Here is a 16781-nt window from a genome sequence, read left to right as displayed (position 1 = left end):
GTTTATTTAAACCTATAATTGTAAATCAAATCCTGTATAATGTGAAATTATTTATGAATCATTGCATCAGTGCCGAAAATTATGTGAAAGTATCAGTTTTAACGCATGACCTTTTGACCTCTATAATTTGCATATAATGGTCATATATTTTTTCGAGACAGCACCCAGATGAACCAGGGATGTTTAAGCTTTTAAAGTCTTTGTCTCCAAGCATTTACATTCCGGCCCACATAAACTTTTTTCAGGGGCTAAAACCACCAGACTATATGGTAATAAATGAAATACAATAGACTTGACATACTATACTCAAAACATTCTGGCATTAATAATACTGTGGATATAACTGATACGCTGGTCTACACAATAACGTCACAAAACTAACTAAATATGTATACTTCGAAATAAATATGGATGAATTGGAGTTATTTAGTTCGCGAGATACCTTACAAATAGTTATGCTGTACAAAGTATCATGAGATAAAATTAAACTGATTTACCTTTATATGTAATGCCATATATCTGTTGCATCACAAAACCATTGACATTGGTTAAGTGATGAAATCATTTTTCAAATTAAAGTTAGTATGAACACAATTTGTCAGGAAAAGAATAGCGAGTTTACATTGTCTGTTGTTTTTTTTTTATTATTAACTAAACTGGGATCATAATGCCACTCAGAAATATGTCATATTGTATAGTGATGAATAATCTTGATTGCGCATTTTCTTCACAATATCTTCGTATATGTTTATTTGAGTCTCTGTTCTAGGTATGCTTGGTTCAGACTTAAAATATGATTTAAGGAGGTAGGTCACCTTAATATTTGTATGTGCGCATGCCCAACCGGAAGCTTACGTGACGATTTACGACGACGTTTACGACAAACTAAATGTGTTTGTATATCCATTCTTCTGAAAGAAAATCCTGAACCTGTCTCCGATCTCATGCTTAATGGTTAAATAAGGCAGAAATAATGAATAAATTGCCACAGAAACGCTTCAAAACATTGTTGCCTTAAAATGACGTCACTGACGTCATGACGTTACGTGTCAGTTACCGCGCAAAAATTGATAGTTTTGATTTTGAAAGTATGTAATTCTGTGCATTTTCTTTATTTGAAATATTTTTAAACAACCATTTTTGCTGATATATTTTTATGAGTCTTTCGCTCTGAATAATGATATTCAATATGTTGCTTCTTTTTTGTAGTTATATTGAAATTTTATGCGGAATGTAAGAAAATTGATGATGGTAACTAATGTTATTGGGAATATAGTTGGGTGAAAGGTTACTTATTACGGCCATTTTCAAATACAAATTGAGCAGTTTGATTTCTAATACATGTTTTTCAGTTTCCCTTGATAATTTGTTACTTATATACTAAAACTTAGGTCTGAAATTGTTCAAATTTCAGTAGAAAATTATGGTTTCTTGAATTAGATTGATGTTACCATGGAAACGAAGCCCGTGACCTATGTATCTAAATGTACAATTCAAAAGCGTTGACACTGGTCTATTTAAGGAACACAGCTTCGGCTTTTTATTTGAATTTCAACAATATCCATGAGAATAATAGCAGCGTGCAGAACGATTTTTTCATGAAAAATGTCAGACGAGAGGTACTGCTGTAAGTATTTTATGCTGTGAAATTTGTTTGAATAAATGAAAATAATACGAAAATATTACTTACGTTAGAAATAAGATGTTTTAAAGCTACATTAACAAGAAAGATAATTTTATTTAATATTTTTATAAGAAATTACGATAAAAAGCAAGATATAAACTATTTTAAACATCTGTGTTGCCATGGTTACTTTAAACTTTAAGAAAAATAGGGCACCATGTAAAGTGCTTGGTATTCTGCTTATAATATTACCAAAATATTCCATGTTCGTCGTTAACAGAATGGCACTGAAGCCATCGAAAAACCCGTTTTCATACATAGTTGTTTAAAAATGAGAGAAAATGCGTTACCATGGAAACACGAGAGCCCCGCGACATATACATTTTAAGCTCATATTAGAAAGCTAACGCGCATACTAGTAAAATTATCAATTATGCAGACTTATACGGATAACAATGCAACCAAGATATACTAAAAATTGTTAAATATCCGTATTTTCCTTCTTCTTTCAATATAAAATACCTTTTGAGGGTCATGTACTTCAAACCTGGATAAAACTTGTACTTGAAGGGACAGAGATAAATGAAATTGAGATTGTAGCAGTTAAAACATTAAATTAGACGAAATACAAAAAATTGCTTCGGTTCAGCTAGTGTGAATTTACCCTGGTAACAAGGTAACCTGCCTCCTTAAAAAGAAATATCTTTTTAAACGAATTATGCTTCTTTTCAACAAATGCAATTTGGAAACTAAGTGTTTCTCTCCTACTCAGTATGCTAAACCGTTATAATAAATATCAGATATTGATGGAGTTATTTGCCATTCTACCAAATAAAGAGCATTGCATCATTGTTGTATTTGTGCAATTTATCTTTTAAATCAAACATTTTGAAAAACATATATAATGAGCACCAAATAAATTATGCTAAAAATATACAAAAATAATCAAATATAAACCGTTATCGGAAGACACTGTACATTAACAATAAAGATATATGGGATTGTTTAAAATGTTGTTTTTCATGCTCAAAGATTTGCACATTATGTATCAGATTGCTCTTAGTTTCAATAAGTATTTTCACTCCAATATTAACCTACTAATGTTGTTATAAGTTACTTACTTAAATAATCCTAAGTGCTCAAACCTACTGAAAATATGTGACACACTTTAAATATGGTTTCTATAAATAGCCTCTCTGGTCTGTATTTGAATTATAGGCAACATTATGTTTCATTTTCTTTTTGATTGCAGGCAAATTCAAAGCTTTAAACAAAAACTGAAAAGAATACTTTAACAAAATTAATATTGCAACAAAATGAAAGTAAAACATACATATTTCGTAGAATATTTTTGTAAAGTTTAAAGTCACACCGACACAAATAATTAGCCATATGGAGACTTTCTAACTTTGATGGTAGATAAAGGTCTCAGGTGCCCCTCCGTGCATTATTTCATCACAGGCGATACCTGGAAATAACCACTGAAGAAATAATTTATAGCAAAAGAGTGCTTTAACACTATTTATGCACGATGGGTGGTTATACGTCGGGCGTAATAATTTCACGAGGGCGTAGCCCGAGTGAAATTATCTGTACGACGCATTACCACCCGAGTGAATAAATAGTGTTAAAACACGGTTGCGCTATATATTATTTCGATTCTAATATGCCATTAATCTAAAACAGTAGATAAAATATAGAAGCGCTCTTTCTTGGTCGCAACAAAAACTTTGACGTCACCGCACGTTAACGTGACGTCATTCTAGCGTAAGAGTGTTTTAACAGAGACAAGCGTATTAGAATTAAATTTCGGTCACGGAGGCCCAATTTCGTAGAATGTTAAGCATATTTGCCTCTATAGTATATATATATATATATATATATAGAGTATAAATAAAAATATTTTTCTTTGCAGATTCCGTATTACATTGAATAACAACGAAATGACTATGAAAACTGGTAATGACAAATAACGTTATTATATTTAAGTATCCCAATAGCTGGGCATCATATTCCGGACGGCATTCATTTTCATCTGATTGGGCTATCAGAAGCCGACTCTAAGAGCAAACTAGGTTGGGAAATGAGGGAGCTTTCAACCATTCGGAAGAACTTAAACCATACTGATGTAAGTAAAATACTTGTTGTAAATGGACATTTTGTCATACTATTGACATGTTGACAGCAATATGTTATTACATTTGATTGTTCATGTAGAGTTTCCTAAACGAACAAAAAAAAGCCAATAAGATTCGATCGGAAAAAACAAGCCTGTACGAACTAAATCCCAACAGTATTTGTTTGAATATGTACATTTTGAGACTATACATAGTTTATAAAGACACAGTAAAGACATATAATAAACAAATCACAAAGGGGGTTAATCCGCTAAGCAGTGCACCAAACCTCCATCTTAATTAAACATTTTCTTACGACAGCTTAAATAAAGTTATTCTTGTCAATTGAAATCCTTTATCACGTAATGATAACAAAAAGCACAGTATACAAAGCTCGACGTATAGCCAATGATCCCGAAAGTTTACTATAAGCACTTCATTCTTAGATGAGCTTTACATGTACATTTGATTGTCCATGAACAGCTAGAAAAATAACTGCGACATGTCCTCTGGCTTAGCGCTAGTTTATTTTAAATCTGCTTCAAAAACAAATCGAAAACATTCTGAAATTTTACTATTTTAATGAGTAGTAGCAAAGGAAGCAACATTTTCAAAACTCCAAAAGCAACAATCTAAGTAAAGTCCACATAGGGCGGATGATATACACTGACCACACTTGATGATAATGCAACAACATTATAAACAAACAGTGATTCTTCGGACAATACACCAGGCCGCCTGAGACGAACACTGCCTTATGAGACTGTTTTCTCGGGAAATAATTATTAGGATTGTACTTAAACTAAATTTAGTTATTAAAGGAAACAGTAATGACCAAACCTTAGGTTTGAGTTCGAAGAATCGAGACATTTAGGCTGAAATATTATTTAAACGGTTTCTTCCATTGGGAATATAGTAGAGTAGATAATAATTATTATTCGAAGACTTAGTGGTTCCGATAAATAATATCTATAGCGTGGCACTATTTATCTTAATAAATCGATGGGTCAGTGCAACATGGTAGTAACTTGATTTTTTTACCAAATACACTTTTTTACATAATTTGCCTTATTTAACATAAATACATCACTTGTTAAAATATCTAAATCACATTATTGAAATTAAAGTGAAAAAAGTAAAACTGTCAAAAGGTTGTATCTCAGGAAGACACTTTTAGTCAGTGCAACATGGTCGTAACTCAACATATGTCTTTGTTGCACAGAGTTAGTATGCCATTTCACTTTGAAATTTCTGTGCAACATCGTTGTAACTCACATTAAAGTGTACAATATTACAATAGTTAAATGATAATTAAGGATGATTTTTCTTTATAAACAACTTAGAAAATGGTATAATACTACAAACTTAATATTGTTACCATATTTTATCAGTGCAAAGTGGTGTTAAGAATTCATTGACCTGTATTGAGGTCTTTTCCAAAACACTAATATTCTGTTAGAAAATTACTCTGTTAACTATTTCTCAGCAAAACTTCTTCCAAATTCAATATTTTTTAGCATCAGAGGCCCTAATCATAATGTCTTGGCTTAATTTTAAGGGGGGAAAATGCACCTTTTTATACTTGTAATTATTAAATAAACTTTCTTCATGCAAGTTTTACGTCAAACTTTGAAAGGATAACAATGAAATAACATTTTTCATTTTTGTATGCATATTTCTATGAATTGTGTAAAATACAAATTGGTATTTAGGTGGAAATTTTTCTGTGCTATAAGTGAAGCATGTCTTCTGCTTGTAAAGCTCATATCTGGATAAGTTTTATTTGGATATACAGAAGATTTCATTGGGTATATCGAATATTTGTATAAGTTGTTAATCCACTAAAACATCAATAAATTGACCAGCAGCTACATTAATGAATGATTTACTTGATTTTTATGTTGAAAAACACTAACATCCAGGCCTGACTGATTAAGGGCCATGGCTAAGAGAGCTTGTGCTCCCCCCCCCCCCCACCACCCAGTGACTTATACTCATTAAAGTTGCACACAACTATTTTGGCAAAGAAATAATTATATAATAATTTTCTCAAAATAGGGACCCAAAACTGCACCAGAGGCAACCATTTAATGCCTGTATTTCAAAATTTCCAGGGGTGATGCCCTTGAGCCCATAACAGGAGGGAAGTATAATTTCCTATACCTCAACATACAGACCAAAAATGCACTATAGGCCATGATTATGTCTCCCACACCACTGTGAGGTGGAAGACCTATTAATTTACTCCTGTCTGTCCGTCTGTCTGTCACAAATCTTGTCCACACTCTTAAGTCGAACATTTCTCATCCGATCTTCACCAAACTTGAACAAAATGTGTTTGCCAATAAGTCCTCGGCCAGGTTCAATAACTTACCAAATCGGTCCAGGCACTTCAGAATTATGGCCCTTGAAACACTGTTTTTGATAATCAAAGCACTGAAAGTCTGATTTGGTTGTATCAAAGCATTGAATGTCTGATTTGGTTGTATCAAAACACTGAAAGTCTGATTGGGTTGTTTACTGTCAGAAAGTCTGATTGGGAATTAAGAATATATATGGAGTAGGGTTTATGCTCGAACATTTCTCTATACTACTATTCAGATTAGGCAGTTGTGGGAGACATGCGCTTTTCTCAAAAGCAGCTCTCGTTTCATACCTAAATTTAAAAATATTCTTGGGGAGATCCCGCCCCCTGACCCCTCTCCCCCAACAGGAAGGAGGTATCCCCTCCTGTACTTCAAATTTTAGACCTAAAAAACGCAGAAGAGGCAACCATTTCATACCTAAATTTCAAAAATTTCCAGGGGAGAGCACACCTCACCTCACTTGAGTCTCACTAACATGAGGGAGGTCTACCCTCTTGTACCTCAAAATTTAGACCCAAAATGCACCAGAAGCCACTAGTTCATACCCATATTTCAAAATTTTCTAGGGGGGAACCCTCTGAACTCTTTCTCTACCTTTGTATTCCCCACTCTACCTTTACATTTAAACCCAATTACACCAGAGGCCACCATTTAATACCCAACTTTTAAAAAAATCAGCTAGAGATCCCCCTGACCCCCTTAACAGAAGGGAGGTATCCTATCATATACCTCAAAGTTATGACTTATAGAGGCACCTGAGGCTTCCATTTTATACCTATATTTCAAAAATGTCCATAGGAAGACTCCCCTGACCCACCTAACAGGTACATATATTTCAAAATTTTCCAGGAACAGACCATACTGACATTCAAATTTCACAGCAAGTGTGTAGCATCATTTTTGATGTTAGTTTGATGTGACTGTGTTGTTGTGTTAATCATGTTCTTTAATTATGACGTTTTCAGTTTTACTCTAGCTAAAGAGTACATTTATACCATTGTTAATTGTTAAGTTGTAGATTTTCATGTAATAAAAAGACTTTTTTAGACTTGTATTGAGAAGCATGTACATGTTCTTTTGCAGAAAAGTATTGTGCTCCTGGGGTGTGCATTATTTATACTGCAGAACCGGTGCATATTTCTTGTTGAAACTCTAGTAACATAGAAATATTTAAATACCTTAGACTTTAAAGGCTCATAATGCCTATTATTCTATAAAATATGCAAAGGCACTAGTGTCTACACACTGTAAAATATTCATGTATCTTGGACCAGTCAAGCTCTTATTGTCTATTTACTGTAAAATACTGATTCAGAAATAAGTTTGACCATAAAGGCTCTCAGTGCCTATATTCAGTTAAATATTCAAGTCAAGCACTTATTGTCAGTTTACTGAAATAACTTTGACCTTACAGGGTCTCAGTGCCTATATTCAGTAAAATTAACAAAATATCTAATTATCTTGGACCAAAAAAACAAAGAGAAATATCAAACAGGGAATGCCACGCACCAAAAGCGCAGCCTCCTCAAAACGAACCCCCAGCACGCAAACGCGTGCACCACACACACACACACACACACACACACACACACACACAAAGCTTACACATCAGGACAAAACGAACAACACACACACACACACTCAAAGCCAACACATAAGGGCAAGACGAACAATAAGCATACACACACGCGCGCACACAAAGTCAACACACAAGGACAAAACGAACAAACAAAGGAACACAGTGGGGCACCACCTTGGAACGGTCAGTGGCAAAAACACCACTGGGGAGCTTAAACCGGTTTATGGTGCGCACCCAACCTCACTCTAACCCCAACCATGTTCCAAAGACATGGGACAGTGTAAATAAAAGTAATCCCCTCCAGGTGAATCTCTAACACACGTAATGGAAACAAAAAGGCATGGCATGTAAATCACAAAAATGCTCGTGTATAAATATATAAAAAGCAAACCTTAAGAACCAAAAGCGTATGTACTCAATGCCTTTTCAGAAGACAGAGCAACAAGAGAAACACCCTTAAGGGCCCGACAAAACAGGTCAGAAGACAAATATCAAAACAGTTCAGTCCTTGTAGGATTTAAAAACTGCTCATCATAGAGTCCTCCCCCTCTTCCGCCAGACGCAATCAAAGAGGAAAGCGTAGTGTCCAACTGTAAACGGGTTGAACACTAAACATGAGAGTTTAGAACGAATTACAATCCCTGAAGGATGAAAATATAACAACATTGATTGAATGTACGGGGAGACTTTTTACGGCCGCCACACCACAGTTGTGTGCATAAAAACAAAGAGAAATATCAAACAGGGAATGCCACGCACCAAAAGCGCAGCCTCCTCAAAACGAACCCCCCAGCACGCAAACGCGTGCACCACACACACACACACACACACACACACTCAAAGCTTACACATCAGGACAAAACGAACAATAAGCATACACACACGCGCGCACACAAAGTCAACACACAAGGACAAAACGAACAAACAAAGGAACACAGTGGGGCACCGCCTTGGAACGGTCAGTGGCAAAAACTGTCAAGCTCTTATTGTCTTTTTACTGTAAAATACTTTTAAATAATTCAGAATGTGTTTTTGTAGAAGAACATTTTTATGCCCCCGAAGGGAGGCATATTAGTTTTCAACTGTCCGTCCGTTCGTTCGTTAGTTCGTTCGTCACAACATTAACTTTTTGCATGAAGGCGCTTTACTCGCGAACCACTGCACCCAGGACCTTCAAACTTCACATGCTGATAGTACTTATTGAATACACGACCCCTACTGACTTTGGGGTCAAAGGTCAAGGTCACCAGGTCAAAGGTCAAGGCGCTGCGGGGGCATTTTTATTTCTATAATTATATTATCTGATTTTTTGACTTTTTGGGGAGTAAAACAAGTCAGTGAAAGTACAAAAAAAAAAGATAAATGGATATGCTTAAAATATTGAATTAATAATCTTTTGAATAAACACCTCTGTTAGGAATTATCTCAAATAAATTATTAGTAATGTTTTAGTGTTACGACCTTGTTGCACTAAGTCTTTTTACCAAATTTCCACACGTTTCAGCGCAACATGGTCGTAACTGGAAAACTTTCAAATAACTACTCAGTGAACATATTTTTGACATTTTGTCCCTTAGTATTGTAGTTATTACTGTTATTTGATAAAAATAATATAGATTGTATTGTTTTTCATTACATCATTTGAATACAAAAATGTTTTTTGCTTCTCCTGTAAAGTTTTCAAAAACTGAGTTACGTCCGTGTTGCACTGACCCATCGAAATGTTTTTAAATTCTCTCTTATACACGCAATGATGAAACATATCTGTCAGCTGTAAAAGGCTTGAAACCTTAAACTTTGGGACAGGGGCGGGGATTAATAATTAGGCTTATATCACAATTAATCGGTTTACGCTCGTGAGTTGTGGTTTTATCACTGACTGTTAAAAGGCGAGAGACCGTAACCTACAGTTACCTTCTGCCTTTACTGATATGTTTTTCTTGTCTTTTCGTTTTAAATTGTCTATTCATTTTTGTAAATACTGAACATCTACGCTTGGTACAGTGTGGATAAGTACTTATTGGGCATAGTCAAAAACTGTAATGGACCTGTATATTCCTGACTGTCGGATGGTGTTAACGTTCTTTCTGAGAAATTAAACATAGAAATTTTAGTTAGTAAATTTCTTGCTGAAAATTAAATACACCTTTTACTGTTTACCAGAACTTAGTCAACATGAAAATAATACTATAATTATTATTTGTGTTAACTACTTGTTGCATCATTTTATCTCCTTATTTCACTGCAAAAGCTCGCCGAGTTATAAATGTTGCAGACTTCGCATTACTTGTTCTTGATCGGCGTAAGTTACATGGATGTAAAATTGTTCATGTGTTCCAGGTATCTTGCTAAAGGTCGGTACTTGAAAAAATGCTCGGAGAGAGATTAATTGGTAAAATAACATGATTTTACTACTTTTACTTTTTTGTATCTAATTCACTTATGATTGTATGCATTATCAAAAATAGAACGTGAGGAGGCTTTTCACAGACAAGAAATAATGAATGAATGAAAGTAAAACATCAAGCAATTTCAACTTCGTTTTATACATAATCTTTTCTTGCTAATCAAATGAGTCTGATTGTGACAGGATGGACGAACCGGGGACAGCAACTATCGGAACAACTTACCACTCATTTTAATATTTACAAGTTTATTTACAGAAAATGATTATTTACAATGAATGAAGAAAAAATCTTATTAGAAGAGAAGAACGAACAGAAAAAAAACATCTGAGCTCAATGTCTGTTTTCTAAAAGATGTACAGTCCTATAAATTACAGTACATTTCTATTGTGTCGTATAACAGGTGTTTCCTTTTACTTCAAACTTAAAGTAGCACTAAGAACATATCTTAAAGATATGGTCCCTCCAAACAGTGAAAACGTTATCCCTTTTTAGCTCCCCATGTTGGTAGGTGTTTGTATCCCTGAGCTGTCTCAGTTTTCTACAAAAACAGCGTCTTTGCGGTTAAGGCACACCCATGGGACGAAAATCTCTCCGCTGGGAAATCACATCCAGGCGAGTACACCACAGCGAACCTCGGGTATTGAACATCATCACCAGGTAAAAAGTCGTCTGATGGAAGAAGCTAAAATATATAACATTTGGTAAGCACCATAGCAAAAAAAATAAGGGCATAAAACTGCTCCTTTGGGTACACCATACCTCCGTAGGCTCCCATAAATAATACGTGCTACTTATACAAAATATGTGTGCTACTCAGTTCATACGTCACATGATAACAACACGTCACTGATTACTTTCATTATTTCTCAAATTACTTACTTACAAGTCTAAAGTTAAAGTAATAACTCAAAAGATGATGCAATACCTGCACTTACACTACAGATACATTGAGGCCCGTATGTCAGTTTGTGACACTGATGTAGCAAATAGTTCAATGATTATGTTAACTGTTGTTTGTAGTTGAACAGTAATCACTTTATTGTTTATGGAATTGTTTACATTAATACACTTAAGAAACTGGCTTCTATTTTCGCATACTCATAGGGTGATGGCAACGAGAATGATAAATATGATTTTAAAACTTAATCGACTTTAAAAAATAAAAATAAATGTTATGTTTGACGATTATTGCCACTTGTCCATTTTACTTCAAATTTTCTGTTGATTCATATTATAAAGTAATTGTGCGACGCTTCCTGTTTTTTACTTTGTCTGATGATACGGATAAAAGACTATACAATAGGCAGATACTAAAGCCCATCGGGACTGAAATACTTTCGTCCTTGTCTTCTGGTTATTTTCTTCACGCCCTTTAAAGTGTCTCAACTCTTTCTGCAAAGGCATTGAGGACTTGCGTATTTCATTCTTGATGTTTTCTTCTACATATTTTATACGATTACAGATTGTGTCCTAAATTAGCATTACTATGTAAGGAGTTCACTTTTTTTCACACTTTCCTTTAATTTTGAAACATCTTCTGGATAAAGAATGGGGTTTTTTTTGCGTAGTAGTGGGTTTTCACTGAGAGTTCCGAGTTGATGCCCCACTTCCTTTATGGTTTATATTTTTAATATACTATTTTTCATTTGTCCATGTTTCTATGCCTCCTTCATTGAAATGGCGGGGGTGCTTCATTATAGTGTTACCCCTGTCCATGTGTGCGTCATTTCGTCCGTCCGTCCGTGTTCCTTATGTGCACAAAATATTGTTCAACCTATACTTTTTGGCAAAGTTGGATTTTTAAGTTACTTTGCACAAGTAACCATTATGATAATATGATGTGTCGCGTGCAACATCCAGACCAATTGCTTTAAGGTCATGTCAATAATTAGAGCTCAAAGATTTAAAGTTACTTTTGTCCGTTCTGTTTCACGCATGTATGTATATTTAAAAAACTTAACGAAAAATAACGTCATCACGAAACAACGTGTGGCGTGATAGTGCAGACCTCTATCTTAAGGGTCAATGTCACACTTAAACGTCAAATTTTAAAATCAGTTGTCTTGTCTTTATACATGCATGGACGTTCCAATAACTTGGCACAATAAATCATCATATAAAGAAGAACATATAGACCCCAAGAGAAAAGAAGGTCAGAGAGTTAATGTACTTTTTCTTGCCTGCTCAACAACTTGACATGCATGTGTATTGAACTATCATGGTACAAACTTCCATCATTACAAACAAGATGAAGTGTCACATCAGAGACACATAGATATAAGCAAATATAGTTTTACTTGATAAACATAAAATGAAGAAAATAATGATATCGTTTTGAAATATTGGAAACGTCGAAATCAATGATAAATCCAAACTAATGCATTACAAAGAAGATTACAGGCAACATAATTTTAAGAAATTGAATATTCTTTGATACCAACTAAGATAAAAACCATGTTTCATAGATACCAAATGGATTTTTAGTTATTAAATTTATTTCTAACTACAATCCTGAAACAATCTGAACCAATTTTGAAAAAAAAGTATTCTGATCAGGAAATTATGGACTGTCATGTAAACGCTATTCAAACTTACTGAAATCCATTTAAAATGGCGATAACAAGTTGCCTAACACTGACTATCTTAATGTGATATACTTTATAAATATTGGCACTTGTTCTCTTTCATTTCTTTCTCCCTCATGAAAAGGCACAGTCTAATCAAGACTGCTGTGATTTTGCTTGGTGGCATTCGATACATTCATTGCAAATGGTCTTCTAAAGATTTTATCAACAATCAAAACATCGGTCTTAAAGTATCTCCGTAATTGGACTCAGTGTTGATATATTTTCTGGTCATTTTGGATCATGGCATCCATTCAATGTTGATGGAAAATCGAGTTTCGTTTGCGCCGATGCTAAAAAGCGTTAGGTATGATGCATATTTCATTACCTGTCACGAAAAGACTCAGTCAAACCAAATACTAGTATGCTGTTTCGCTTGGTTGCGTTCTATGCGTTCTATGCTTTCAAAGAGTATTCTTCATTTCTGTGCTGCTTTGTAAACTTGTTTAAATGAAAGTTACTGAAAAAAGAAAAGAGAAGGATGGTTTTATAATTATTTATCCATAAAATGCAGTTAGATTGCAGCTAGTTGGTATAACTTGGAAACAGAGTCTGTTATCATTAGTATTTTTTCAGGTAATGTAAACTGCAACGTTACATTTTAGGAAAGAGAGAGGTGCTTAGATTACAAAGCACTTTTGTGATAGTGATGAGTGAGATACCACTGAAAAAAGTATCGAGAAATGAAACAAATCGTTCTTAAAAATGAATGAAGTGTTGTTAAGAGTAAAATTTAACGCATTGTATCAGTTATTTCAGTAACGCTTTATGCACAGTAAATATATACAGTAAATATATACAAACAATGGGCTTTCGGAAATCCATAGCGTAGAAAAGTTCCTATGTAAGGAAACGGTTCTTCACTTTTGTACACTGTTCGTAATTAATAAGAATATGGAACGTTATTAAATACTGACCTTTAAATTTGATATAACTCATTTTTTGTAGACAATCTTAGATATTCTGAAGTTAGACATAGAAGGATACGAGTGGAAAGCAATCCCACAGATTATTTCATCCGGATGTTATAAATATGTCAGGCAACTTGTTATAGAAGTTCACTTTGGAAAGGTGAAGAAAAGCTTAGATAAAGATGGATACATTATAGTAAAGCCCGAATACTGGGGCAATGTAAACACATCTCAACAACTGGAAGTTCTAATACAGCTTCAGAATAGCGGTTTTCAAGTGTTTCATTATGCAAGAAATCCGCGAACAAGAATGAGATTTCCCGATTCTTATAATCAGAGTATATTTACCTGTAATGTCATTTCGTTGATCAATATCAATTTAAACGAAGTCACAACAAATGTTTTTGGATGAGCATCAAACTTCATTTAACGAATATGAAGGAATCGTAAACAGATTAACGTATACTTGCATGGGAAAACAGAAGATTGACATCGAAACATGGATTAATAAGAAACCAGAAGAGACCGATAATAATATGTAAACAATAGTCCTAATATAAATGATAATGTGAGCAGAGGGACAAATGTGCTTGTAAATCAATTGAAAACATTTATCGGTCAATAAACTTGTATGTTGCTATGATTTGAAATTTCGTTAAATTGTACCAATAATTGTCAACATAGGTCATGCTTTTGCATAAAATTTTATATATTTAAACCAAGTACTCATTAGCGTTAATACCTTTTTTCAGTATGGAGATTGATAGCACGTCTGACTTCAAATCCACATGTCCCTTGTTTATTGATAGCACGTCTGACTTCAGATCCACAGGTCCCTTGTTTAAACCTCGGTGACAGTGCCACTAGGGTATACTAGAGTGTCCTTTGATGTAAAAGATTCATTCAGTTTACAAAACATTATTAACTAATGCATCTTAATAATGAGATTCAATTTCTTTACTGGACGGTCCTATTTTAACAAATACATCTTTTTCGCAATGCAAACAAAGGAGAATAGCTCAGTGTCGAAGGATTCATATGTAGACCGCGTATGCATTATCTCTTTCTATACATTATTAGTAACGTTGTATCAAAGGAACACGGAGATTTAGGTTCCGGTAAATATGGATTCTGACTGGACAGTCAAAATATGTCTGTTTACGTGACTCCTTACCTCCCCTAGGTCTATGTTTTATTGCATTTCTTCAAAAGATTATTTTACGTCTGAAAATAAGACGTACGCACATGAGTCAGTGCGTATGCACAGCTATTCGCCTGACTGTCAAATATAATCTGGTTTAATATAGAGAATGAATTAAGACGGAATATATCCTCACAAAAACTTGCGTCTTGTTACGATACGTGGTATTTTTATAGTGTATTATTAGGGATTTTTTTATTCTATTTCTATTTTATTTTAGTTTGAATTTAAAATGATTCATCTGCCTTCTTGATTTCAAGACGCATAATCAAACTCATATTTCACCCAGTTTACATTTTAACGCGTTTCGGGCTTTGTCGTATCTTTAACATGGGACTGTTGAACTGTCCAGATACGGAAAAATACAGGCTCTCTTTTATACGCACGTGCATCCAATACGGTAATATATTGTACGGTCACGTGCAAATTAACGTTCAGGATTGGATAGATAAATAGATATAGAATAAGTATATATATTATCGCCCAGAGGTACAAGCACTTATCAGTGGTAATTTATAAGTTCTTCTATTAAGTTTTAGGTTGTTTATGACTGTCATTTTTACCAAACAAAATAGAAATTTACTAGCATACTGGAATTGAAATTAAAATCAAACTGCATGTGCTATTCTTTACTTACAAAACTATTCAATCACAAAATGATATCTGATCTCTCAAGATGAGAAGCTTATATCCTTGAACGACAGAGGATCTACAGAGAACGATCACCTTCATCGATGCTGCTGGATTGAAAGTGTAGCGAACGAGAAGAAGAAGAAGAAGATATCCTTGAACCAATTTATTGTTTTCCAATCTCAATTAAGACCAAATTATATATACTGTATCCCGGCACAACCAGTTTCCGACCACTTAACAAGTAATCTATCCAGTTTTGTTCATATGCAAGTTCAACACTTAAGTTTATTGCCCAAACTTTCTGCTTTAAAAGCACACAATTTAAATTTCAAGTTTCTTACTGAGTCCCTGGCATGATTGATAATTTCGAAAGTCGTCAGTGGGAAGTCATGCTGAAAATGTACAACCTAAATCCGACCATGTGAGGTATTTTCGCTACAACATGTAAAAAGACAAATGTTAAGACATGGGAGGACTATTTGTCTCAGCCAATTTGGTTAAATCCACTAGTGAAGGTTGGAGGCAAAACAGTTTGCCATAGGATTTTACAAACAAGAGAAATTTCATTTATTTTAGATTTAGTTAATGATAATGGAACTTTTTTTAACCATCAATTCCTGAGAGACTATTTATATACAAACAATAAATGTTCTGAATTACCATAGACTTTTCCAAACATTACAGAATATAAGAAAAAAGTTGGGAATTCAACCTGAAGAAAGAAATATAACAAAACCGGTATATCCACATCCATTCGAATTATAACACATGATAAAAAAAGGTCGCTACACTATTTATAATACCTTGTCAAAGAATAAACAAAAACCAAAAGCTGAAAGCAAATGGAAAAATGATTTACTGTTACAGGAAGAGTTTGAATGGCAAAAATGTTATAAACTTACACAAAAAATTACTTCAGATATGAATCTCTGATATTTTGAGTTTTGGCTCTTACACCTAACTTTAGCAACTAACAACTTTTTGTCTTTTTTTATTCTAATATCAAAGAAATATTTTTATAGCTGTAGATACAACAACAAAAATCTTAATTTACAATGTTGTAAAGACATGCTAAGGTGTTATTACAACACAGAGAAATATTCACAATATTAAATATGTGAATGGGAAAAAATTGATAAAATTCTTGTCAAAGAAGAAATTATTAACTAAATATATGTCTCTCTTTTTTTATTCTGTAACTTGTTTTCGGAATTGATGAAAATTTAACTATAATTTTATTTAAGGTTAATTCCTGGGGAAAGTCTAGCGTAATATCTACATAAGTGACGTAAAGTAGTAATAGTATACACTACTTATG

The 16781-nt window shown here is 33.9% G+C and overlaps 1 protein-coding gene across 1 annotated transcript in view; it reads left to right on the top strand.

The window, feature by feature from the left end:
• LOC128553885 (probable methyltransferase-like protein 24) overlaps positions 1-14347 on the top strand; it is a 43165-nt gene extending 28818 nt beyond the window's left edge. The window contains exons 5-6 of the mRNA XM_053535080.1: positions 3614-3752; positions 13667-14347. Coding sequence (XP_053391055.1) covers positions 3614-3752; positions 13667-14041 — 514 coding nt within the window. The 3' untranslated portion in view covers positions 14042-14347. The remainder of the gene's footprint in view (positions 1-3613; positions 3753-13666) is intronic.
• Positions 14348-16781: the final 2434 nt, after the last annotated feature.

Source organism: Mercenaria mercenaria, unplaced genomic scaffold (genome assembly GCF_021730395.1).
Source record: "Mercenaria mercenaria strain notata unplaced genomic scaffold, MADL_Memer_1 contig_4449, whole genome shotgun sequence".
In the NCBI taxonomy this organism is placed as follows: domain Eukaryota; kingdom Metazoa; phylum Mollusca; class Bivalvia; order Venerida; family Veneridae; genus Mercenaria; species Mercenaria mercenaria.
Note: the sequence above shows the minus strand (reverse complement) of the source record. Positions and strands in the feature narration are given on the sequence as shown.